The sequence below is a fragment of the Limanda limanda genome, chromosome 19 (genome assembly GCF_963576545.1).
Source record: "Limanda limanda chromosome 19, fLimLim1.1, whole genome shotgun sequence".
NCBI classification, from domain to species: Eukaryota; Metazoa; Chordata; class Actinopteri; order Pleuronectiformes; family Pleuronectidae; genus Limanda; species Limanda limanda.
Genome location: NC_083654.1, coordinates 10,907,439 through 10,935,189, shown reverse-complemented (window position 1 = coordinate 10,935,189; position 27,751 = coordinate 10,907,439). Strand labels below are relative to the sequence as shown.

At 44.0% G+C, this 27,751-nt stretch overlaps 2 protein-coding genes across 2 annotated transcripts; one reads left to right on the top strand and one right to left on the bottom strand.

The window, feature by feature from the left end:
• The first annotated feature begins 5,024 nt into the window (after positions 1-5,024).
• Positions 5,025-7,001, top strand: sp8a (sp8 transcription factor a). Its single transcript, XM_061093344.1, has 2 exons — positions 5,025-5,294; positions 5,826-7,001. Exons 1-2 carry the CDS (start codon positions 5,274-5,276, stop codon positions 6,999-7,001), a joined length of 1,197 nt encoding a protein of 398 aa, XP_060949327.1. The 5' UTR covers positions 5,025-5,273.
• A 2,772-nt stretch (positions 7,002-9,773) lies between these two features.
• Positions 9,774-24,214, bottom strand: itgb8 (integrin, beta 8). Its single transcript, XM_061093245.1, has 15 exons — positions 24,130-24,214; positions 23,106-23,191; positions 20,853-21,015; positions 20,598-20,704; positions 19,695-19,834; positions 19,143-19,308; positions 17,820-17,978; positions 17,388-17,483; positions 16,488-16,580; positions 15,102-15,242; positions 13,508-13,907; positions 13,156-13,378; positions 12,962-13,065; positions 11,340-11,506; positions 9,774-10,001 (listed from the first exon to the last, which is right to left on the bottom strand). The coding sequence occupies exons 1-15, from the start codon at positions 24,212-24,214 to the stop codon at positions 9,873-9,875; spliced, it is 2,259 nt and encodes a 752-aa protein (XP_060949228.1). The 3' UTR covers positions 9,774-9,872.
• Between the last annotated feature and the right edge of the window lie 3,537 nt (positions 24,215-27,751).

Genomic DNA, 27,751 nt, shown 5'->3' with positions numbered 1-27,751 from the left:
TGTGTGTGTGTGTGTGTGTGTGAGTGTGTGTGTGTGTGTGTGTGCGTGCGCTGGGGTTGGGGGGGGACACAGAATGAGAGCTTTTCATCCACTCCAGTTACTAATCATGGCCTCATTCTCTCTCACCCTGCATAATTCTCTCCTTCACCGCCTTTATAAATCTCTCTCCACTCCCCTCCTCTTCCTCTCTTTCTGAGGGCAGAGACAGCAGATGTGTTGGCAGGTTAAATGACCTCTGTGATGTATGACTTAACAAACCGCGGGCATCCATCAACCCAAACCTACGTCTATGTGTGTGTGTGTGGGTGTGTTTGTGTGTGTGTGTGTGTGTGTAACAAAGAGATGCTACTCATAAAGTGCAATTTCAATTTACCCTCAGCTCCAACTTGTGTCTCACACCCAGCAGAGCACTCCCCTCTCCTCACCTATGAAGCAGTCCTCCCCCACTCATCATTTCCCTTCATTTTTATGAATGAGTGTGTCTCCTGGAACATGTAGATGTGGTGTATGCATGAATGTGAATGAAGCACCACCACAGTCTAATTACTTAATCCATGTTTCCAGGAGTTCTGCTGCATAGAAACACAGACGGGAGATGCCCTCTCTGACCCCTGTATGTGTGTATGTGTGAATCCAAAGCTCTCTTTGATGAAAAATATGCATCTGCACGCAACAATGTCAGCCACATGACCAACCCTTTGTCCTGCTTTGTTTTACTAGTATATCCCTGCACTTGTCTGTGATTGTACTATCTGATTTGATTTGAGAGAACAAAAAGATTTCCAAGGGAGCACAAGATACAAACTGTAACAGACGACAGGCGATGGACAAAAAGTGAGCCAAGGAGGATTTGTTTCCAACCCTGTCTGGTGGTGGAGGAATGGGACATGGGCCAAGAAAGAACCTGTAAATCTTTGCATAGATACAGGATTTTTTAAACATTCCAAGATAATGTTGTTCTTTTGTATTTTCCCCAATTTCCATGGGAATGATTCATGGATTTGATTTTTTTTTTTTAACATAGGCAAATTTAGAGTAAAGATATCTATGAGTGATTGAATTTAAGTGGACTGTTGGGCCTTGCCGGAGGTATGTGCTCTGCCATCCAATTAATTCTGTAACAGCAAACGAAGGAGGAATCTTGTAAAATCGCTTGTTAGAGTTTGTTTTATTTTTTTCTATCACTTTTCTGACTCTGCTGCCACAGTCGTCCATCTGTGGCGTGCTGACAGACGGCGGACGTGCCCCCCTCTCCTCACAGTAATTACAGGAAGCCGAGGAGGAGCTGCTCCAGGCACATCCTGGCACACAGCTCACCTGGAAAACAAGTTCACCTTTGGGTGAATCTTCTCTGCCGAGTGCCCCTTACGTACCAAGGTGATGGAGCAGCTGTAGATAGCTTGATTTCGCTCTGTTAGAGTGGATCCAGTGGTGACTAATTTTGTAGTCCATCTATATCTTTCCTCGTGGACAAATGTATTCATTCCAAACTAAATGTATTCATTCCTAACTAAATACACCAATTCTTTGTTGTTCTATCAGACTTTGACTGTGATATTTCTGGATCAAAATGAGCTGCTGGACAGTGGAGAAGATTGTTCGAGTTTTAGTTTTTTTATGAATAATGATCAATAGTATCAATATTTGTTTCAATAGTATCAATATTACACCAATATTATTAATTAATACAACAATGACATTAATTGAGTAATGGATTTTTATATTCAGGGTAAACTTTTCTTAAAGTGAATCATGACTGGGATCATTTTCAGACTCAAGCTAAACCGTTTTAAAGAGAGATGAGTCATGTTGTCAGGAAAGTGCTGGTGCTTATTTTATAATTGTATCGTCTTTTATAAAGCATCACATGTCCTGCATTGCTTGTGCCTTGTGCCATGTTTTAATGTATTTTCTTGTGTCATATGCTACTACTTCTGTATGTTTAAGTTTAACATCCAATCGAAAATAGGGACGGTAAATTAATTTAATATAATCCTTCAAATATTTATTCATTTATAGATAAGGATGTAAGATTTAACTTGAACATGAATCTTTATACTAACTATATCTGAATTGACACAGATTCACAGAAAGACGGCACAGGATCTTCAACCTTTTTGCTTTTTTCCCTTCTTTTTCTGAAATGGATGGTTGTAATGAATGTGTGTTCAGCCGCTCGTCTTTTGACTTTTGTGATTCTCCCACTAATTGTCTCAGCGGGGGGAAGCTGACCAAGATGGCTGCGCTGCCCTCTGGATCACTGCGACTATCGCTTCGGCAACAAAAGAGGGGATGAGGAAAACAGCGAGGAGAAATAAAACACTTCACCCACCCCTTTCCCAGAGAAGTGCCAGATCTTTATTTCACTCCTTTCTTTCCACTCTCTTCTGTCTCAGTGCCCACAAAGTGATTGGAAAGCACACGACAATCTTTTTTGTTGTCGTTCGATGGCGCGTGATAATGTGGTCATTATCATCGCTAAGGGAACAGGTTGGGGCTCAGACAGGGTTTCATTGGGGGTCTTTAAAGAACACACACACACACACACACACATATATAAACACACACACACTCACAGTTTCAGTGTGGGAAAAGAATGCTTCTAAAAGAGGGACAGCTGTTTGGGTGGCTCGGGAGGATGGCGATCAGGTTAAGGGGATGATGGCCTACTGTAGACTCCACCTGTGCATTCAGCCACGCCTGAGGCTGTGGGGGGGAAACAGGGCTCAGCGTGGGAGTGTGTGATTTTCTCTTGTCCACTGCTGTGGCCGTGTATTAGTGTTTGTGGGCTGTCCAAACACTAATACACAGAGCTCATTTTAATGCGATTTTGTCAAGTGAACACTCACAACTGACTTCTTAAAACGCAAACGACAGTGGACAGTCCTCGCGAGAGCAGAAACTACGAGGCAGTGGAGTTGACTTGAAGACATTAAAAGTTTCAAAGAGCAGACAGAAATTCAAGCTCTCTGCTGGAGTGAACCATTTGTCTTTGCGCAGCATCACCAAAATTAATCTTGCCCACTATCAATCACATGGTGTGAATGCTGGGTTGGAATGTGATTAACTTTTCTGTGTGTGTGTGTGTCTGTGTGTGTGTGTGTGTGCGTCAGCTGATTTCATTCCAGCTGCTCATAGAACAAGAGAGACGAGGGAAGGACAGGGAGGCAGTTAATACCAAACAAATGAGTGAAATTGATTAAATCTTGCTGTTTTATTAAATTTGAAATTCAAATGAAATGCTCCCTCTGCATGTGCTTTTGATCATAGGCTGGCGTGAGAGGCCGCGGATAATTCTGGGTTATTTCCAGGGCCTGCGTCACTATATTGGGTAACCATCCGTGGCTTGAAAAGGATTGGAACTATTTACATCATCACACCCGAGTTATTAAAGTTGTTCCTCGCAGTTTATAGTCCTAGTCCGAGCTCGGTTTAAATGATTTAACTGCTGCGTTTAAATGATTTGCAAAGTTGAAAAACAGGACAGGAAGAGGCGTTTTTTGTTTTTTTAAAGACAACATTTGTTTTCAGCTGAATGAGATGAAATTGCAGAGGCAGTGGTGGTAGTTTCCTCCCTCTCCTCCCCCAGGGCTGACTGGATACGCCCCAGGGACAGGATGGGACGGACGGGGCCGGCCTATCATTCATCAGCCTCTCCCTCTGCATGGCTTCAAAACATCACTGAAAACAACAGCCTGTGGATCTGAGACAAAGTGTTTCTGTCCGACCCATCAGGTCGGGTCGCTTGAGACTGTCAAGACCCTGAAGCACCTTTACTGAAAAACCCATTAACTTTAAACAAGTGCTTGAAGAAGTATTTAGATCCTTTTCTATTCTATCTGATGTGTCTGGATTAATATTCCTGCAGAATTTAGCTGCTGCTGGTTTTTAAGGTTGAGCTCATTTGATATACTTTATACACTGTTGAAGTTTAATCCAAAGCAAAGAATCAAATTCTATAATAGCGTTATATGTCTGTGAGAACTATGTATAAAGTCCTTACTTTTCATACATTCAGAAAATCTGCCTGTTTTCAGATTTGCGATGATGCAATTTCAACCTGATGCAATACGCTTTTATAATAATTATCTCAACACATAAAGGAACACGTCAGCCTTCACTTTAACCTCAACACATCCGGAGATACATGGTTTACGCTGTAAAGCTGTCAGATATGTGTGGAGTAAAAGGTTCAATATCTCCCTCTGAGGTGTAGTGGTGAGGAAGAATGTTGCATAAATGCCATTACTAATGTAAAGTACAAGGACCTCAAATATGTACTTGAGTAGTCGAGTTACCAGCACTGATTAAAACTATCCGTGTCCCTCAGTGTTGTATCTGTGGATTTTTTTTAGAATTTTGTTGGATAAATTGTAGGTGACACAGTTTGATTTTAAACCTTTTTTACTCTTGTTTTATTTTATTTTGTTTTATTGAATAGGTCTCTGCACTTTATCCACTTTCATGGCTCATACTGAAGCCTGGTGGTGTTTGAGCTTTGTAAATAACCAATATAAATTGTAATAAAACCTCTGTAGCATTAACAAATAAATAACTGAACAGCTACTTGACTTTTTAACCAAATCAACCCAAACCTAAACTGTGCAACAGTCTTCTTATCCACATCAGGTCCTCACCAACCCTGGACGCTTTTAACACACACCTCAAAACCTATTTGTTTCTCTCCGGGCTTTTAAAAACTTTAAAACAAATTTATTTGATCTTTTTATGTATCTCCCCTATTTTAGCTGCACAACACTTCAGCCATCTTCTGTATTTATGTTGCTATTCATATGAAAGGTTTTGTTCGTGGAATGTGATTATCGGTATTGTTTTGTTTCGTAAAGTTGTACTGGATAACACTGAACTTAACTACACTTAACATCTGTTGTTTTTAAACTACCTTTACGAATAAGTTGACTTCGATAGAAAATAAAAACAATAGGTTTTCCCAACAGCAGTTCACAGGAAATCCCACATCGTCTCCCCTCGCGAGATTTCGCTTTTATAATTTACGAGCGTAAATGTTCTCGGACAGTCCGAGCTGTACTGTGATTGGTCCTCAGGCTCCCAGCGGACACTTCAGAGACACGAGGAAACTACAACTACTACAGCAGTGACAGAGAAGCACACACTCGCACACACTTTTCATCGCAGACAGTCGCTGCGACCACAGCCCACACACTCGGCACACACACTCGCTCACACACATACTCCCTCTCCTCCTCACACACCAACACACACACTCAGCAGGAGACAGCACAACACGGACCATGGCTGCCACACTGCTCCGGGTAAGTTTATATTTATTGGTTTCAGTATATTTTTACCAAGAAATTGAAAAAGCTTTTCGTTAATTTGGGTTTATTATCTTACCAGAGCTCAGTGTGTCGCAGTTATATTGATACTTTGCGGTATTTCCCCTCCTTAGTGCCCCTGTAACAATAATATTCACAGTCTATAATAATAAGCTGACATTATCCATGTTCAGGTCATAATAAAGTTCTGCAGTTGTTTTCGTCAAGATCTGCTCTTGGATGTGATTTAAATGAAAGAGTTGATTACGTTTAAAAAACATTTCTACTGTCACTGGATTCATCTAATGGAGGAAAGGGAGATCCATTTTATTTCTATTCGTACATGAAAAAGTTCACCTGCTGCAGTGTTGTGCTGTTTTGAAGACGAGTGAGGCAAACAGATTGAAAAGCATATAGCAACAGATGACCAGGGTATCTTTGCCCGACATCTTTGTGCGTAATTACGCACAGCATGTTTTCGCCGGGTCTCTGTAGTGACAGGTGTCCATGTGTGTGTGTTCCCCTCAGGAGGAGCCTCGGCTAGGCAGCACCCCGCTGGCCATGCTGGCCGCCACCTGCAGCAGGATCGGTGAGGCCGGACCCTCCTGCTCCCCTGCTCTCTCCGACGGAGCCACGGGACTCGCAAAGGGCTTCCACTCGTGGAGAGGCGGCGCCCCGGGCATGTGCCTCACGTCGCTCGGGGTTCCCTCCGGGACCCCCAGGAGCAGCGGGCCCGGACTGACGGAGACCTCCAGCGCTTTTTCGGTGACCACTGCCAACTCTCCTTTTGGAAACGAGTTTTCGATGTACCAGCCCACTGTGCCGTCAGACAGCAATATACACGACCCCACTCATGCGCAGCGGTCCATGTTCCTCACCAAGTTCCCCTCCTCGGTGGAAGGCATTACCGGGATATATCCGAGGATGCACGCACACCCCTATGAGTCCTGGTTCAAACCGGTGGGAGAGGTCGGTACCGGGTCATCTGCTTGGTGGGATATGGGCACCGGCTGGGTTGACGCACAGCCCCCTGCCCGGTTGCCCTCCCCTCTGAGCGGCTACAGCACTGACTACAGCTTCAGCCCCGGCGCTCCTCAGCACCTGATCCCCACCACACAGCACCTGTTTGACGGATTCAGGCCTCCGGTTCACGGTCCATACACCGAGTCCACGACCACGGGGGCGTTAACAGGATCACCTGTCGTCTCTCTGCCCGCGTCCTCCCGCTCCTCCTCACGACGCTACTCCGGCAGAGCCACGTGTGACTGCCCGAACTGTCAGGAGGCGGACGGCCTGGGTCAGGGGGGCTCGAGCCCGCGGCGGAGGGCCCTGCACAACTGTCACATCCCCGGCTGCGGCAAAGTCTACGGCAAGACGTCCCACCTGAAGGCCCACCTGCGCTGGCACACCGGGGAGAGGCCGTTCGTCTGCAACTGGCTCTTCTGCGGGAAACGCTTCACACGCTCCGACGAGCTCCAGCGGCACCTGCGCACGCACACCGGGGAGAAGAGGTTCGAGTGCGCCGTGTGCCGCAAGCGGTTCATGCGCTCCGACCACCTGAGCAAGCACGTCAGGACGCACGGCGCGGACGGCTCGGATGACGGCGGCGACGCGGGACTCGGGAAAGCGAGCAGCGACACGGACACCAGCCGGTCCGGCAGCCCGAGCCGGTCCCCCGGGGAGGCACAGAGGGCGGGGGAATAAGTCACACACACACAAGTGGACGTTAGATTACACTGAACCAGAGGAGCGTGATTTCCCGAACACTCACAAACTGAAATGGCACTTTATCATGAACTTCAGCTGTGGATCAACACTGTCTTTACCTCAAATATCATATTTGTAGCCTTCTTTGCAAAATAAATTTTTACCAAACAGTTTTTAAATGTTGAAGATTTGTTAATTCTAATTTATTCTACAGTTCTTCCCATTTAGAAAAAAACAAGAAGCCTGTTTTCACTTCTTTGTTTTGTTCTTGACAAACATGGTCAGCCTTTTTTTTTTTATTTCGGCTTCAAAGCCATTGCCCTTTAAAATTATTTAAAATATATATTTCGTTGATATACATTTTAAGAATTGAGCTGTGCCTGTTGGTCAATTTGGGCACCTGTAAAATTTGATGTTCAGCCTGTTGGTCAGAGGCCTGTGATTTAACAAAATCTTTTTGTATATTGTTATTTTTAATTAAAAAATCATTTTTTTCTGAACGTACGAATCTAAGCAGTGTTTAACTAAAACCATTATCCTTCTTGATTAGTAAGATGAAATTATGGAGGAATACTTGCGGCCATTAATCACACATTAGAGAACTTTTCTTTACCTAAAGTGTTATTCAGTTTTTCTTCTTGTGTTTGATTGGTTGAATTCTGGTGCCGGTTTTGACATTATTTATAGAAATATTCCCATTAAATCTACTAAATTACATCTTTATTTTAAGTTATAACTCCTTTGGGCTGGTGTGTAACTGAGACCTGTAAAAACTAAAAGTACCTGATCAAGGTATTGACGTTGTTTTGGTGATAAAGACACACATCACACCTCTTTAACTGTAAAACCTGCAGAGTTGAACATTATTGCAAATGTTTAAATTGATCAGAATATTTATAATATATATATATATTATATTCTATGTATCAGTTGTTTTAGTGTGTATCTCCACCTAGTGTTCAGTTTGGACAGTTACTTTTTTTTTTGACCCCCATTGGTTCTTGATATTAAAGTTAAAAACAAAACTTGGCCACAACTTAAACGTTTGTACATCTAGTTGCAACCGATTAACACAAAGGCTTTAATTCAATTGAACAGACAACAGTGAAATTAAAATATAGCGAAACTTACAAATGAGGCACTGTAATGAACTAAATAGTTTTTGATAACAAACTTTTCATAAAGAATGAATAAATAAAATTCAACACATGTTGGTGCAGAAATCTGCAAAACACAAGAAATTATTAAAAAACATCTTGCACATTTTATTGTGACAAAATCCTTCATGCTACGCAACTACAGTCACATTATTTGACAGTAAAACTACACAGAAAAGTGCTGTTGTTACTCCAAACTGAGATGAGATGATTATTATCTTATTGCTGAATTATTCTCGGTCAGGAAGAGAGACCAGTCTTCATAAACACAAAGAGGGATCACTACCTATTACTCAAGTAGCCTTGTCATAATATAGCACAATTAACATATCAGAATAAAAGAAAGAAATAATAATAATAAAATCACAATAAATAATAATTAGTGTTCAGCTATTGCTGTAAAAAAGTTTGAGTTAAATAAAAAAGAACAGGATTGGGGGAAGCAAAAGTCTCATAAGATGCCATTCAACTGGCAATGTGGATCCAGAGGATCTAGTGCATGAGGAGTGTGAGGAGAGAAAGTCCACCTCTGTACCTTTACGGCTGATTTGTACCTTTGGCCAGGAGCTGCTCTCAGCCTCTAAACATATCTACAGCTCTGGATAGCGATGATCAGAAGATGCATGCACACGTTTCTGTCGCTGTTACAGAGGTCGAATGTTCAGTCATTTGATGATACACTTGCCATCAGTATTTAACATATTGATTTTCAGTCCATTGTTATTCCAGTGTTGTGGTTGTGTTACATTAGCTTCGAACGCACTTGCATGCCTTCTAATGCCCAAAGAATAGCAAACAAATCATTTCAGACCCGCCATTACGGCTCTCTCGCCTTAGAGACCTCACAGTTTTCAGTAGTATAATGCAAAAACAATTGTTCAAGTGCAAGTCTAACCAGACAATCATATGAAACAATATTGTCATACGTATATATCTATAAAATGATAGTGAAATGCCATAAAATAACATACATTTTCAATGAAGTTGATCGGTTAATAAAACCAAATATATAGGGACACAAAAAAATACTTTAAGACCAGGTACACACCACATGAAAGTCTTATCAAAGAGTCACTTGTGTGCTTCCGTAACAGTTACATCATATCAGTTACACCCAAATCAATTCAGCAGAAGTCAGGAATGTGACAACAGTATTATTTGAGAGGAAATTTCGTACCTCAAGCTGGCCACAAGGGGGCAGTCTAAAACAGGAAGACAGTAGAGTTGGGGTGTTGGAGTGTCACAGAGCAAAACATGTAGTGTTTTTTACTGTAAATAGAAAGCAGAGATAGAGCACCAAAGTATCTATCTGAGCACCACACACACACACACACACACACACACACACACACACACACACACACAGGCCCATAAATTAGAGCAACAATTGCGATTTTCGTGGCTAAAAAAGTGCGAACTGATCGTTCTGTACCCTAAAGAAGGAGAAGAAGCCTCACTGCTGCTGCTACAGAGGAAAAAGAGGTCGGGGGACTTGTGCTCGAAGTTTCATCTCCATTTCCTGAATACTGGCCTCGTTCGTTACACAGTCTAAGAGACCATGGGCAGTTTATAGTTTTTAACCATTATCAGTGTCTCCACATACAGCTGGTTGAAGTTTTATGAAGGTTCAGACACAGAAGAGAAGTCTTTTAGTCCAACTCTCCTTCTAGTCTCTTGTACCTTCCCTCTGGCCGGGACCTCTGACCTCGGCCTAGTACTGCCAGGGGTCACCAAGGGGCATCTTGGGAACCTGAATGTGCATCTCCAAAGGGCGGTCAGGTGGTTGGTCCCTCCTGTAGGTAACTGTCTTCTCATTGGTTGTTGGAATGTAGGACAAGTCCTGGAGGGTGACAGAAATATAACGTCAGTAATAATCACACACACACACACTTCTGAGGACCTTACATTGACTTACACTAATTTTCTGGAGACCTTAACCATAATTAATAGTTTACCCTTATATTAACCATAGCCTTATCCTTAACCTAAACCTAAACCTAAACCTAAACCTAAACCTAAACCTAAACCCAATCTTAACCTAACCTGAAAACATGTCTTAGGACATTTTATGATTTACGTTATGAGGACTAGATTTTTGAAGACATCCCCCCGAATGTGACTCACAACATTAGTAGCACCTGGACCACCAACACACACACTAAGTTTAGTAATGCTCTTCTATAAACATGGGGACTCATGAAACGTAAAAATCTATAAAAAACTTTAGTCCATGAAGACAGAGTCCTACAATGAACCCATAATGCAACTTAATGGAACATTTTTACAAAGCTGCATTTATGTGAGACGGAGGGGGAGTTGGAAAAGGTTTCTGTGTTTTTAACTTCATCATATGACAACTCGAGGTGGTTGTACAATTGCTGGTCTTGTGAGAACCAAAAATACTGTGCACTGACGATGCAAAAAGTATATCCATTGCATTCAGTGTTAAAAACCCAATGCACAAACCAGGGTTACAAAGTTGCTTTCAGTTGGAGATAAATATTGTTTTCAGACAACTGTCTTTGCAGGTGTTGTCGTCACAGGGACTCGTAAATTAATCTGACATAAAATCACTGCAGTGCTCCTTCATATTAAATGGATTTCCTAAACATTCAACCTTAGAAATAGATGGTGATTGTTTGTTACATTATGGGAACCCTAAGTGAGGAGTTTTACAACTTCCAGTTCGAGTAAATTATGAGGCACATGTCCCCTGAGAGTGTAACGTTACTGTGGAAACACGGTGACCAGTCTATGATCTGTGGGCTCATTAAGATGATCTGCAGGGAACAATAACTGAGGAGTTTCCACTTAAAACTCTTAAAAACACAACAAACAAGTTTAGGCACACACGTGTCCAGAAAGCTCACTCTTGCTCAAATTTCCATTTTCTCCTTCTTCTCAAAGGTGCTGTACATCATTGTAAAGTCACAAATCTGGATGCTGGAGATGGTGAGCTGGGATTTGAGAGGAAATGTGAAATACAGCTGTACCTTGAACAGCACTCTCAGATTTCTCCGTCCTGTTTTTAGCGGAGAGTTCACTTTGGGGAAACTATCCAAAGAATTTAGAGGGTCCCTCAAGCATCTTAGGGCTCCATGGGCTTCACCCAGCGCCTCATTAAAACCCTGCAGAGCTGATGACCACCTCCAGTGTTTCCTGACTTTTGAGAGCTAACCTTTCCAGTGCAGTGATAAACTCTGTCCTCAGCAGTGCCCCCTGGTGACCAGCCACGTTTTCTCTGTAGAAGCAAGCGGGAGACGGCCACCACCACCAGCCCGCAGAGCACCGTCAGTGCACACACGCTGAGGAACGTTCCCACCAACCGGCTGTTGCTCGTACACTCTGCAAAGACACACATTTTAAAGGTCGTTAGGAATCTGGACACACATATACGTTACTTTAAAATACACACTAAAATATGCTTATATTTGAAATATAAAGGATTGGTGCAGAGATTCCTTTTGACCCCATCCATACACAAGAGCACCAGACACTCAGGCTTTAATCCTCAAACAGCACTTTGAAGACAGTGAAGGACGAAGTGTTCTCCTTTACTAAATATATCTCTATAGATGTTGAACAGGAGCAGTGGTACAAATGTGAGGCCCAACAAACCCCTAATGAAACCACATGAACAATCTATATTCAACAACATTAGCAGTGATAATAACAACATTCAATGATTTAAAATTACTCAAATCCGGTCCCTTATCACACACAAGTAAAAGCACAGACGTCTTTAAAGTGAGTGTACTTCGATCATCAAGACCATCAAAGTGTTTGCTACATAGAAAAATGGACTCTGTATCTAATAATGACAAATTGCTACTAATGTCCTTATTAAGTTGTTAATAAAGAGGTGACAATTGATTTAGCTGGTTTGGTTGAAACTACATTATATTGTATATTGTTTGGTGGTTAAGGCCACTGGCTTCCAACCTAGAGGTCTAGCCCCCTCCTGAGGGGGACGAGATAAATGTGAGGCGCCATGACATGATTAACGTGCCACAGAAGACAAAATAAACACAATTACACATCAGCATCTGTGCTCAGTGGCTGCTGTGCCAGGGGGTGCTGTGCTGAATGGTTAGCACGCTGTGTATCTGTTGGAGAGCATGTGTGGATGACGGACTCATCGCTCCGCACAAAGAGCTCAAAGACCGCTCCGTCATTTTGTAACACGGTCACCATGGAGACCTGGCTCCTGCAGCACCCAGGAGGGGTGGGCGTGAGCAGGAAGAGAGGGTCCCGTTGGTTGTAGGGGGGCGGTGAACTAGGGGGATGTAAGGGGGCGGAGAGGGGGACAATGAGGAGTGCTGTTCCAAAAATTGGGAGGGCGGGGATGAACTGTTAAACTTGGATGTGGAATAATGTGTGTGTGTGTAACCCAGGGCATGTGTGTGTAGTAGTGGGTTTTAAGTTGTGTGTGTGTGTGTCTGTGTGTGTGTGTGTGTGTGTGTGTGTGTGTGTGTGTGTGTGTGTGTGTGTGTGTGTGTGTGTTTGTGTGGTTGTGGATGGATGTGTGTGTGGATGTTCAAATCAAGAAAGTGAACTGGAAACTGAGGGGAAATGTAAAATACAGCTGTAACACTGACAGCGGTCTTGCTGACTCAAATACACTAGAGTGCAGTAGTGCAGCAGTGGTAGCAACGGAAGTGACCTTGAATGAAAGCATGTGTGTGTGTGTTTATGTGTGTGTGTGTGTGTGTGTGTGTGTGTGTTACACCTGGTCTTGTGCTCATGTGAAGCTGGCTCAAGTCTATGATTATCAGATCACACTGGTTAAACTGGTTTTACCTGAAGTATTGTCCATGTAGCCCCTCAGTGTTGTACAGGTGTTGTTGCAGAGTCCCACCTCTCTCTGTGCAAGAGCCTGTGAAGAGCTGCAGCCCGAACACTTCCTGTTAGAAAGAGGCAATAGATTCAAATAGAACTATCTCTGTAAAAGCTCTCATAATGCTTTGTGGTGGGGAACAGAAATGGACAAGTACCCGTATGATTGGCAGGTGATTTGGCAAGCAGGGCATTTCTCACAGAAGTCCCCAGAGTACCGGTGGTCGTCACATACACACTTGCCGCACACGCATTTCCCCTGCCCGCTGCATAGCAAGCCATTGGCTGATTGGCAGGTTGCTGTGGAGACCAGACAACCGCAGCTTTCACCAGTCCAACCGTCGTCACACAGACATTCACCTGAGACACACACACCCCGTCCTGAGAGGAGACAGACAGAGAGAGGCCGAAGGGAAACGGAGATTAAAAAATGTAGCCTATGCGTGTGTATCATCAAAAATGCTCACATTAGTACTTTTTAATATCTTGACATAAGTGTGTCCCCCTCACCCCCACACAGAAGTCCCCCTTCATAAGGGCAGGAGAAGTCGTCCCTCTCACAGTATTTCCCGTATACTGTCCCGAGCCTGCTCTCTTCACACACACACCTCCCGCAGACACATTCCCCCCGACCACTGCAGTCCACATCAGACCCATCAGCTCTGCATATCCAGTTTGAATCTCCGTGGTCTGGCCTCTGCTCCTGATTGGCTGCGTCCTGGGTGCCTGTGCACGGTGATTGGTTGTCTTCATGACAGCGCATTGTTGGTCCACAACTGCAGCGACATTTAGAGTGAATCCTAACGACAGTGGATTCATTGTAACCCAATGGATGAACCATGACTCGCACGTCTTCATCTTCGCCATCATCAGGACACGAGCGCAGGCCGATGGTGATATTGAAGTAAACCTGAGCGGGAAGACAAAGACGTGAATAACAGCTTCTACTATTCTTGTCAATTTACAGTATGTGTATATTTTGCAGATATGAGATAGTCAAAACACATTAGTTTGGTCCAATCCGCTAACATGGAGGAGACAGGATTTATATATGGCAGGACAATTAAGAGGCTTTAGCTTCACAGTCCTGTCATCCATCTTTGTATAAGTTCTATGTATTCAGATGAAATACGTAATTAAATGTTGTCTCTGTCAAAAAGGGGAAAGAGTGATCTTCAAGTGAAGTAAAAACACCAACAGAACCGTTTTAGGCCTTAAATCCTAAATCATTTAACAACCATTTCTTTCCCAAGAGTTTGCTGAGAACCTAAAATAGGAGACTCAAGCAAAGTGTAAAGCTGTATTTTTCCTCCTGAAACTCCTGTGGTAAATCCAAAGGAATGACATTACATACATCTCATTGCAAAATCTTAACTCTTAAATGCTCAAACTTCATTTGAATGATTATTCTGTTCATGTGGTTTACGGGGTAAATTGTGCGTGCCAAAGCTTTGAACCAGCAATTGGGCCTTTTTTCTAGATTTTTATCACAATTCTGGTAAATGTGAGTACTTTCTATAATTCACTTTAATCCACCCACGGATTAAATGGCTGCCCTCCATTCACTTCGCACAATGGACTAACTGTGGAGCAGTGATTCAGCAGCTCTGTGTTTAAGAGTACCAAAAGGTTAAGGAGGAGAGGAGTCTCACAGGCAGTTTGGGGAGTGAACAGAGAGAAAAATTTGAGACCCCAATTTATACCCAAATGAGCTCCTGTGTCGTGCCGAGAAGTTTCAAGAAAGCTCTGAAGAGTATGCAGGACGTTTCAGTGGATGTCCAGCAGCTTGTTTCTAAACATAAATTTGTTTTTCCCTCATATAAGGCAAAGTAGGGATTTTAGGACAAAACAGGTCATGAAATCACGTGAAAATGTTTTCCACTTAAAAACAGCCTGTAATCCGCTCAACTCGGATTATTTACCAAATCTTGTCCGTCACGTAAAGCTCTCAGGGAAGTCTCTGTGTGTCAAAGTAATCCAATCCAACCAATAAATGTCCTCTCCGGGATCTCCACTCAAAGATTTCTGTATAAGTAAATCTGATTAACGTTAAGATAAAGTCTTACTCCTCATGTGTGTACTGAATGTATGTTTGTGTCTTTACCGTCTGGCCGGGCTGCACCCCCGAGCAGCTCTGGTCCTTGGCAGTGGACCCGTTAGGACAGAGAGGAGACACAGATACCCAGTACCTGCTGACTGCCTCGTCCTCCAATGACACTGACACCGCGACCTCTGACAGCAGCCTCTGTGAGGAGTGAGGGGGGAGAGAGACGAAGAAGCAACATCAAAGTTACAACCTGACATCCAAGAAATTATTTAAAGCCTGCAGCGTTTTATCCTGGGTGCATGGGAATGGGATGAAATAGAGCAGGGAGAACAGTGGCAGTTTAAATTTTAATCTGAAGGAGTGAATAAACTGAAACTTTGATTAATTAAAGTTGTCACATGTCCTGTGAAAGCCCTCATTGTCGTGCTTTCATTCTGACATACAGCGGGGGTTTATGGGAACAAGGAGGTGGGGCCAAAAATAGCATCTTTGTATTCGTCCATGATTAGGACACATGGTTTCCACGGGGATCTGATAGCTATTATAATGCGAGCTTCTGTTCGGGCTCTGCCTCTTGTGTGTGTGTGCGTGTGTGTGTGTATGTGTGTGGCTGTGCACCCGGATCTGTGGATTCGGCAGATTCCCGAAGCAAACAATGGACCGCTGTGCCCGAGGCAAGATTATAGCCTATGCTGTTGCCAACTGCACAAATGCCTCGTCTCACACACACACACACACACACACACACACACACACACACACACACACACACACACACACACACACACACACACACACACACAGACACACACACAAACACACACACACACACAGACACACACACACACACACACACACACACACACACACACACACACACACACACACACGCACACAAACACACACACATACTTGCTGATGCACAGAAGGCCTTACTCGTCCTTAACCTCCTGTTCTCATCTTTGTTTTGTTTTTTTGTGTAATTATCAGCTTCAGCGACTGAAAACATCTCTAATCATCTGTTTTCCCAACTACAGATTTTCTGTGGGTTTAAGTTGCGTAAGTGTCTTCAAACTCCTGGATATACAGTATGAGCTGTTGTCACTTGGAGAAACACACCGGATTATCACTAATTCAGAATCTTCTTCTGCATAAAGGAATGTGCTATGAGTCAGCCTGAGAGATCAAACAAGCACCAAAGTAAACTGAGTTCATGTTGCCTCAGCAGATCAGCCGACTAACGCCTCAAAAACTTTTGAGCCCCGTACAGCTCATGCTGTGATTCTGTGCTCCTCTCTCCAACCTTTTGCTTGTCCTTGTCCCTCTCTTTGTTGTCTCAAGGTATGATACTATTCTGTGGGAGAACTAAGGGATCTTATAGCGAGGAAGATGTTACTCTCCAAAATTGCAGAGGAAGAGGAGAAGGGGCATAGTGCTCTGTACCTTGTATGCATCCACCACCAGCTCGATTAGGTTTGAAGCCTGGAAGATGCCTAACTTTCCCAGGTAGGAAGCAGGGAGCAGACGCACCAACTCCTAGATAAGGAGAGGGAGATGAGGGTAAAGAAATTATTTGATGACTTTACATTAAGTCCTCATAACAGAAAGAACAAAACACCACAGTAGAGAGAGAGAGTTGAAAATGCCGAATGGAGACTGTATTTAGAGCATAGATTTAGAGATGGACGAAATGACAGCTCCCCAAAAGTGAAGCCAAAGCATCTCAATTGCCACCTGGTGGCTGGCTGGGAGAGGCTGTGGACTAGTGGCAGAAACTTGGACTATGGGCAGAAAAGGTCTCTGGTTTGTCTCTGGTTCGGCTCCACGGAGAAACGACAAAAAGAACAACCTGGATTGATCTGTCCAAAAATCCATGAGGATTCTCCCTTCCCTGTCTAGTGCCCCTGAGCAAGGCACCTTACTCCCCCAACATCTGCTCCCCGGGCGCCGTACATTGCTGCCCACTGCTATGTGTGTCCTGCACCAGATGGGTTAAAAGCAGAGGTTAAATTTCCCTCCTTGCTTGAGTGTGCTTGTGCATGTCTGTGCATGTGTTTGGGACAAATAAATGTATCTTAGGTCCTAAAACCTGTCTCCCTCATCCTAACAGATGAGACATGGATCAAACCAAAATGTCAAATAGAATACAAATAATAAAATAGAATCATTTATAGAATCATTTATTGGGAGGTCTTATACCTGTGTTCAAGTGCAAATTTTCCTGATATGTTTGGTTTTATTTAGTTGAAACGTCATGCCAGATGCCAGTGTTTGTGTCCGGGATAGTTTTGGTTTCATGTCTGGATAGGAGGAAGAAGACGAGGTGCATGTGTAGGACATTACCTCATACCACTGGTACTGCTGCTTCTCAACAGCAAAGATGGAGTAGATATAGTTTTCAAGCAGCTTATCGGACAACTGACCCACGCTGGGATGGTCCTGCGGAAGACAAACCAATAAACTGAAATACAACTGAACCTTCTCTTCAAGTTGAATTCACTGTATTAATGTATATCATCTGAAAGGGTTAAAATCAAAGTCTACAAAACCAATTTCCCTTCAGAAATGTACACAGTTTATGTAATTGTGTGATCAGGTGAGCTTCTAGAAGTACTGTGCATATAGCTGAGGGTTTCAACAAGTAAAAAGCCAAGTAAACCAACAATAAGTGATCCTCCCTCCACTTCTTCACTGACTGTGTCTCCTTTTCAAATTCCTCAGTCCTCAGTGTAGCTTTCCTGACCCTGACTCCTCAGCCCTGACAGGTCCGCTCACCATCCTGGTGCTCCCTGTGTAGACGTTGTTCTCCAGGTGACACAGGCCGTCGTGAGGCGTGACAATCCCTGCCAGCCGGCTGTCCAGGGCCAGGTGAGATGGCTGGTCCGTCATCAGGAGCAACAGACGCTTGGCCTCTGGTCGCCAACCTACCGCCCGCTAAAGGAGAAGCAGAAAGAAAATAAGGCATGTCATTTTATGTTTAGCAGTAAATTTAAAACTCCAGTAGCTTATAAAAACCCCTTAGCTCTACACCTTCCGTTCTCTTTTTCGTGGCTGGGTTCTAGCAAAAGGCTAATATTGCTTCGCCCCTGCTCTCTGCCTTCCCACCTTCACAGCGCCACCTGCAGCTGAAGAGGCCTTTTCTAACTACTGAGCTCCACCCGCAAGTTGACAGTATCGGTTTCTTATAAAACGTTGACTTTCTCTGACAAAGCGAATCCACAGTGGGGCATCGTGCACAGTTAAACTCTGGTGAACTTTGAGCTGTGATATTGGCTTATTAGGATTCATGTATGTGTGAGCGATCTTGATTTTCTCCATCTTAATCAAACCACACGCGATGACAGATCTCTTTTCTGCTTTCACGAGACGGGTTTTACAAATCACGTCATCTTTATCCCACACATCGCTCATGCTAGACTCACACAACCTGATGTGGAAAATACTGTTTGTGCGCAGTTCGTAATTTAAACAGTTTACACATGTGGTAATAAAATTCCAATTAAAACATGTTACTCATCTGATCTACATCAGCTCTCTTGGTGATCAGCTCTCTCTGTAAAGCCGGATTAAAAGAAAAAGCTGATGATGTTCTTCCAACAGCCACAGAGTCGCTCACTTTCTGTCTGTGACTCGTCATCGACCCTGTGAGAAAATTGGGTCTATGTGTGCATGTCTGTGTATTTAAGGAGACCCAGTGAGCGCAGGAGTAGGCCTGACATAATGGAGGGTCTATTTCGAGACTCATGACCACCGTGGTGTTTCCCTGCAGACTGGTTACTCAGGGCCCCCTGCATGCTGTGACTCAAAGGCCTCAGAAGCTGAAGTATAAGCAACTGTGTGTGTGTGTGTGGGTGTGTGTGTGTGTGTGTGTGTTTCTGCCATACCCCAGAAGTCGTGTCATTAAATAGTAGGATTCTAGCTGTGCTATTGAATGCTGAGTCACCATTCTCCCAGAAAGAATGCCTCTTTCACCTATGTACAGTCTCAACACCATATTTGGGCTTGACTTCCATTTTTCTCAATATATTCAAGAAACGTCTGCGTCTCTTTTGCTTGACACACCTTGGTCTTTTAAGCCTGACCTCTGAGGATACACACCTGGCAGACAGCAGCTTGCAACATAGCATCCAGCCCCCCCTCAGGTGTGTCCATGTTCCCGGAGATGCGCTGGCGTTTAATCACGCGCGTGAACTCGCTCATGTTTCCTGTCATACTGAGGACGTGGTGGAAGCCGTGGGCCGGGCGACAGCGGATCTCATAATCACTGGTGGGAGACAGAGCGAGTCGCACAACTAAAAAAAGGATTTTAACTGCATCATTCAGGAATGCAGAGCTCCAAAACAGAGTAAGCAAATGCCAGAAGCTTGTGTGTTGTTTCAGCCTCCCAGTACAGGTCATCATCGTCATAACAGTGTTGCCCCCAACAACTGATAAGTCTCCCTGCATGACTTACAACAAATTGGGAGCAATCATGGGAGCAGCTTGCTTAAATAAAGAAAGAGAAAGAATTTCCTGAGAAATTAGAGATCAGGCTTGGACAGTGTTGATGGTCTATTGTACTGATGGAAAGAACATCGACAAAAAGCTCTATAGAAAAGATGAATGCTCTTTTTTCCAGCAATTGATAAACAAACAAATCCTGTGTCTTACCTGCAGGGGTTGTTGATCTTGGAGGGATGCACATTAATGTAAGGGGAGACGGGTTTGTCCACGAACGAGCCGAAACCCAGCCAAAGGTCCGAGGAGTGCTCCGTCATACGAAGAGACAGAGCAACGCCAACTGTCTTCAGCTGGACCGCAGGAGGGAACAGGACGGAAAAGTCAAATAAGGGTAAAGAAAAGAAGGTGCATAGGAGGATAATAACAGAAGATCAAAATTAGATATAACAGAATAAAACGATTACCACAAAACTGCAACTTCATATATTTTTTATATATTCCTCAATATAAGTACATTTACATTTGTCTCAGCTTTTCTAATGTCTATTCCATTTAAAATGTAGGGCATTCATCTCATAGCAAGTCATTATTACTGTTTAGATGTGTTGGTGCTTTGTATAATAAACTTTCTCCTTCAAAATAACAAGTGAAACACATAAACACTGAGTTGTTTAAAGGAGACATATGATGCATCTGAAGATGTTCTCTCCTCCATTGTGTCAACATTTTTTTGTGTATGTAAAAGTTCTGCGAAATTAAAATTGGGGTAATTTCCTCCACAGAAAACCCCAATGTGACGTCACACGACATCAGGATGCCCTACATTTGCATAATACAAGCCTAGCGACAAGTCTGGCACGCCCCCTTAACAAAGCCAGTTAAAGCAGGCATTGATTGCCGACATTTCCTACATGCGTTGATCAATCTGTGCAGGTCTTCATCAGGAGGGAGGCCTTAAAGACAGAGGAGCTAAAACCAAACGTTTCAGACGTTGACAAGAGGACCTGCAGCAATGGAGAGCATGTAAACCTAAAGTAATAACCCAAATTAAAACCTGAAAATTAGTTTAACAGAGGAAGATTTAAATAAACAGCTGAGCGGTTTAACACCTACATGATCCAGGTTTTCCTGCATAGAGGCTGATACATCCACCAGGTAATATAGATCCACTGGGTAACGGTCCAGCTGCTTCACAGCCACTATGAAGCTGGCTTCAGAACCTACACACACACACACACACACACACACACACACACACACACACACACACACACACACAAAGATATAAAACTCACTGTGCAAAAACTGTAGATTTTACATCTGCAGGTTGAAGAGAATGTGATGAAAATGTGTTTGTCCCTCATCTACCTGGTGTGAGGGTGATGCTAATGTCGGCTGGGGACACTTGTGTGCTGCCGACAGTGGCATTGACCTCCACTTTGACCTCTGACTGTTCCATTAGCTCCGGTCCACAGCCTCTTCTTAGCAGGTTCACTGGCAGGTCACAGCGATGGCCTGGCAACGACCAATCCTGAAAGTTCTGGAGGTCACACGTGGAAACTGTGATCATCTTTTAAGATGTTGTACTTGCAGTTTTCAAATTGACAATAACAGAAATCGTGCAAATAATAGAAACACACTCATAAAACAGAAAATAGAGAAGAAGACACAAGTAAAGACACATGAACCACAATGTTCCTGATGCAGACAGATATATGGCTTTTATGAACAGTAGGTTCACTCAAATATCATGATTTTATGTTTTGATTTGTACAATACTCATGTCTCCTTGAATCAATATTTCTATTTCAGGGTCAAAGAATTGAGTTTCATATTTCCCTGTACTGCTCCAGTAAAACACATTTTCTCTCAAGTATTTTTATTTCGTGATATTTGGATTCTGTAGAGAACGTAGAGTGCTAAATCTATTAGGAAACACACTGGTTCCTTTCACACAAACAAACACTGCATTAGTCACTATGGTTTCATTTTCTCTTTCTGTCATTTTTACAATGTTTGTATTGATTTGCAATGATGACATAACCATTATACTTTCAATTTAAGGTGACTCATCATTTTAGAATATTGGGAAGGATTGTCCTGTATGAGTGCTGACTCAATTTTGTACATCTAATCCCTGTGCATCTCATCACTGAATACAAGGGAGATGAATCTAAACAAATACATAAATAATAACCTTTATTTACAGCACTTTTTAATAAATTATTTTAAATTCAGTAAAATAGTAATAAAGCAATGGAACATGAGCAGACAAAAGAGAATTATTAAATAGATCAAATTATATAAATATATTAAATAGACTTGGTCTAATTGGAGTAAATAAGAGTCAAGTGGGAGATCTGGTTTTGATGGGGCACTTGGCTATTTTCTTAAGCCGGACATAATTTGATCGGCCATGTGCTGAATAAATCTTGGGAAACTGCCGATGACCTCACCACCGCCTAATAGCCAGCTGCTAAGTATTTAAGTGTCGTGCTTTGCAGCTTTACAGTGGATTGTCGACCTTTGGTCCTTAAGTCTGTGACAAACACTCACAAACAAAATAGCTGCACATAAAAGTTGACCATTATATGAGTCTGTTTATATGTCACAGGCCTGACTGGTGTGAGTCCATTTAAAGAGTGTGACATGTGCAACAAGATGAAACAGAAAGGGAATAAAATGGGGCCAATAATTGGAATTACAAACAGAAATAGCCCAAGAACAAAGCAGCAAATACGAGCTGAAAATGTAGCTGAAAATGTAATCAAATCCTGAACCTGAAAGCTTGTCTGAGTTTGATGTGTTTGTGCAAATCCCTGTGGCTATAAACTGTGAATGTCAGAAAGTTCCTGGGACTTTCCTTACACAGTTTGCCCCTTGAGCTGGCATTAAATGAAAGTGTCAGGATGTGAGCGAGCATATTGACTGCTTGCTTGCGTGTGTGTGTGTGTGTGTGTGTGTGTGTGTGTGTGTGTGTGTAAAGGGGGTTACAGAGGTTGGGTCTGAATGCTTTCACACACCAGTGAGCACCACAGCCCTGCTTAATGATGTCAGATAAGGTTAAGGTTCATAGGGTGGGAAACCACCTGAAGTCTGAAAACACACACACAAACAAACGCACATAGGCACACACACACACACACACACACACACACACACACACACACACACACACACACACACACACACACACACACACACACACACACACACACACACACACACAAACACACACACACACACACACACATATGTTGGCGGTCCTGTCTAGCCAACAGGTTGTGTGTGTCTGCTAATGTGGGTTTGAGACGCTTTACAGCTTCTCAAGGCTAATTCAGGATGGACTTTTTATGAGACAGACACCAACAAAGCACAGACAATTGCATACAAAAACATCACAGGCGGCTGGAAATGTTCACCCACACACACAGGCACAAACACACAGACACTGGGGCAGCCACTAAGCTCAAACATACACATTATATTCACATCTGTGGACAGCATCAAAGTTTTAGAGTGTGTCATCTGAGGAATGCCGCTGAATGTCTGTCACGGTATACACACACACACACACACACACACGCACACACACGCACACACACACACACACACCCCTACCTCTTTGAAGCACCAGGCACACTGTGGTCCACTTCTTAGACACTCTGTGCATGTAGTGATACTAGGAGACCAGCAAGTACTGTCACCTGAAGAGAAGAGAAGAGAAGAGAAGAGAAGAGAAGAGAAGAGAAGAGAAGAGAAGAGAAGAGAAGAGAAGAGAAGAGAAGAGAAGAGAAGAGAAGAGAAGAGAAGAGAAGAGAAGAGAAGAGAAGAGAAGAGAAGAGAAGAGAAGAGATCTGTGATTAGCATATGAAAGAATGTGTATGTGTCAACACTCATTAGCCATGCAGCATGGGCCCCCCTGGATATTAAGACATCTCATGCACACTTTTGATGATCCAAGCACCACTTTGCATCTTACACGAGGCTCTTCAGGCCCGACATGTTGTGGGCAAACGGCTGGGAGTGTGGGAACAGGTGCTTGGAGTTGTTGGAGTGGTGCAATGGATCATTTCCCACACCCACACACACACATGGACATTAATCATGAGTCAATCAGTGCAGGCTACATGCAGACAAATATCACAGGAATGACCCTCCTTTATACTTTCATGCAACATTAGCAGGAAAAGAATTATACCGCAGATTTTTTTCCGAGCCATCACGATGAGTTATGGGGCTAAAATGTAGGACAGAGAAAGGCTGCAGGTTCCGGCATCATTAAACACCCCCCATTGACAAGCAGCTCTGACCCAATTAGCACTCCATGGCCTCTGGCAAACCCATAGGTGAAGCATTTAGATTATAATCATAAAAAGATCAATACATGCTGAAAAGAGGATTGCAGGCTGCTATAATGGTTTCAAGGGTTTTCTGACTCTTTGGTTAAAAAGACCTAAACATGTGTGATCCTATACAGGCTCCTTAGGAAAAACAATCTTTATGGATCTAAATGGTAGTCCTTTACATGGAGGTTTGGGAGAGGTCTCCCTTCAGCAGGGAGCTCGGATGAGGATGGGAGCAGATGCAGGCTAATTGCTCGGGAATGATGTCGCCTAATTGGCCCTAATGAGCCTTGACTCACCGGCACCACTGGAGGCTTGTGCGCAGACAGCGAGCACCACGCAGCCGAGCAGGAGACACCGAGGGAGCCGGAGCCTGGAAGTCATATTATCCTCCGATCCACACCGGGACACCGACGCAGCGCAGGAGGCACAGGAGCAGGAGGCACAGGAGCAGGAGGCGGATGGAGCAGGAGGCACAGGAGCAGGAGGCGGATGGAGCAGGAGGCGGATGGAGCAGGAGGCACAGGAGCAGGAGGCAGATGGAGCTACTGGAGACCGACCGGGGGAGACCGGGTACCGCGCGTCCGCCGCTGCACGAACAACAGCCGCGGGGGCATTGTCGTTCACCCAATAACAACCCTCTAATCCCGGAGAGGTATTCACATTCCCGGGGTCGAATCAGCTTCCGAGCGCGCTCCCCCGTGGACCAGGAGAGGAGGTGAAGCGATCGGCGGAGTGCGGCAGCGGTGCGCGTCGCTCCATCGACTCCGATCCAGCCGCAGGTGTGCGACGTGTCCCCGGCCGCTGTCGCGATGGACCCCCCCGCCCCCCCTCTGGGCCTCTCACAGGTGATGGTGACGTCTCAGCATCCCGGGACAGAGCCGAGCCGGGCCGGGCCGAGTCGAGCTACACGGGTACGCACACACTGGCACGGTTACCAACCAGCGCTGCGCTCAGCCGGCGCGCTCTCACTGAACATCCCACACTGAAAGCCGGGATGTGATCGGGCTTCCACCGCTGTGTGGTGACTCAGGCAGGCGTCGCCATGGCAACGACGCTGTGTCAGAGGGGGAGAGAGAGTGTGTGAGTTAAAGAGGGAGGGAGGAGAGACTAATAAGGAGAGGGAGGAGGAGAGAAGGAGTGGTGGTGGTAGTGGGGCATTCCGAGTGAACTCTGGCCTTGAATTGAACACTGATGTTTATATTGCCTCTTCAGGGAGTCGTTTCACCGCACTGTGAGGGCTCCTGTGTGTGTGTGTGTGTGTGTGTGTGTGCGTGCGTGTGTGTGTGTGTGTGTGTCTGGGGGTGGGGGGCAAAGCATGTGTAGATGGATGAAGGGGGTAAAAAGGGAGAAAAAGAGGGGGGCCAAAAAAAGAAAAACTCAGAGCTCTTGCAGAAGGGGTTCACAAGCCGGTGCTACAGGAGGATGGGGGAAGTTGTGTGTGTGTGGGGGTGTGTACGGGGGGGGGGGGGGGGGGGGATCCATTGTGCACAGATTCCAATGACATGGAGTAACCTCGCCTCGCCGGCTGCTCCGCTAAGCAGGAGCCAAAAGACTTACTAAACAACTCAACACTTTAAGCCGGAGGAAAACAAGAGACGAGCGGGGACAAAAGGCACAGCGGTCTACCATCTTTAGCCTGGTCCAGCACATACAGCAGACATGTTTGGCTTGGCAAGAAGCCTAAACAGTGAGTGATTGTGAGTGTGCCAGTGTAGCCAGAACCAACGCAGCTCACTCAGCACACAAGTCCCTTATCAACACGAATTGATCCCCATCTGTCACTCAGGAGCCTGGAGCCGGGCCATGCTATGCCTCTCATTCATTCACATCATTTGAAAAAAGGGAATTATGTTAGGGTTGGGGGTTTGACACCTTCCCATCCGTGCCCTCCTAGCAGTCACTCTTAATTATGGTAATGATGCAAACACACACCCCATCACTGAAAGCAGTCACTTATTTTTAATTAAAGTTAACATTTGCTACAGTATAACTTGAATTTTTAAAAAAAAGCTGATTAATATATGTGTTTCCGCATGGAAGTAAGTTGGTCCAACTATTTTTTCTTTTTCCTTTTTCCTTTAAGTGTGTGAAACATCTGAAATCCAGATCTCATCCACAGACCCTCTCCTCTCCAGCCCGGCCAAGTCTCTGCTCTGAGGATAAATGTGGGGGCGGCTGGAGGACAAAATATGGATCTGTTCCCTGCTGAGCAACTTGATAATGGACTCTAATGTAAACACTCCCCCGTAGTCTGTCAATACTGGTGAGCATCAGCATCTTAATGACAGTAGTCACATGTCACACTCTGACATGAAACCCTTCTCTGTCAGTCCTTCCCCCACCTTTCTAACCTCCCTGCCCTCAACTGTCTTTTCTCCTTCTCTCTCCACGGCGTGTTTGTGTTAGCAGTCTGCTGGGCTTTCCATCATGCTGGTCTGGTCTCATCACTCACACACAAACACACACACACACGCGCACACACGCACACACGCACACACGCACACACACACACACACACACACACACACACACACACACACACACACACTCACACACACTTGTAGTTTTATCTTAGTGATGACACTCACTAAAAGAAAAGGCATAATGCATTTACCAGCCCTTACTCCAACCTTAACCACCTCAAATATATAAGTAAAAGTACACACATGCAGACCAACTTTCTTTCTGAATCACCGTTCAATGTCATCGCATCTCATTGATTTTCTCCCACACTCATTCTTTGGCTATAAATTATAATGGGGACAAAGTAGGGGTCAAAGGAGAGATGGGACCCAAATGGGGATTCCCACTGACAGACCCAAATCAGCCACCACAATTTGAATTTGACGTAATCTGATGCAAGGAAATTTTCCCTTTCTTTGTGTGAATGTCAGCGTTCGTCTAGGCCGGAGCCAAACAGTGGCAGTTTCAAAAATATTTTGCTTTTACTCACCTTACGGAATGTGTTTTATCATGATTCAGTTAAGATATGTGAATTCACCTCTGGGACTTTAAAGGAACACGTTGCATTTAATGAAGTGAATTCCCCCTTATCACCATCCAAAACCTACCTGACAACAGCTATACAGTTCAACACACAGACTTTCACTTCTGTCAAAACTAAACATCACAACGTCAGGGATTTGTATTTGTGTAAAAAGTGTAAAAATAGCACAGAGGAACCTTTTTTGTGTTCCTGTTTTCTGAGTATATACGTATTCCTAACAACGCAGACAGTCCCCCCTCTTTGGAAATTCAACGTAGAACTGAAAGGTTTTTTGAGGTGATAGTAAAAAAAGTCACACGTACATGATCTGGTCTGAGCCTTTACCACTTCACTATTTTGAATGTCACAGTGGGAACAGCAGCCAAGTTGTTGTATGATGGAGATCCCAGTTCTTTAAAAACAGAAAACACTAATCTGGTTTGGATCCTTAATCTGTATGTGGTCTAATGTTTTAAAATGTTGTATTTATTAGGGAATGATATAGAATGATAGAAATATGATATAACATCTCGAACTTACTATGAAAAGTGACTTGTGGTAATGTCTGCTGTGAACTGGCACTATAGAAATAAAATTGAATTGAAGTGAATCGAATTTAATTGACTATTTCACCAGGGGTAAAAAGTATCTTTACTGTAAAAAAAAAAATTTCTGTGTTATTCAAAAAATTTCCAAGACCAAAAAAAAAGACCAAAAACAAAACAAAAATATTTGTACTTTCAGTGACTTCCTAATTATGTGGTTATGCAGCTTCAAGTCTGTTTGTCACTGAAGGACTCATGGGTCACGGAATGGTTAGTATTTATGTAGCGCTTTCTAGTTTTGATGACCACTCAAGCGCTTTACAGTACATCACATATCACTCACACGCTGGGGTTCAGTGTCTTGCCCTTTGGCACGTGGTATTGAAG

Bases quoted from the DNA above. Each gene is read 5' to 3' on its own strand.
- sp8a (XM_061093344.1), top strand. From the start codon at position 5,274: ATGGCTGCCACACTGCTCCGG. The intron at 5,295-5,825 runs GTAAGTTTATAT...TGTTCCCCTCAG, and splicing joins TGGCTGCCACACTGCTCCGG to GAGGAGCCTCGGCTAGGCAG.
- itgb8 (XM_061093245.1), bottom strand. From the start codon at position 24,214: ATGACTTCCAGGCTCCGGCTCCCTCGGTGTCTCCTGCTCGGCTGCGTG. The intron at 13,379-13,507 runs GTGAGGGGGACA...GTCTCCTCTCAG, and splicing joins AGGGGGACTTCTGTGTGGGG to GACGGGGTGTGTGTGTCTCA. The intron at 11,507-12,961 runs GTAAAACCAGTT...GTGTCTTTGCAG, and splicing joins CTACATGGACAATACTTCAG to AGTGTACGAGCAACAGCCGG.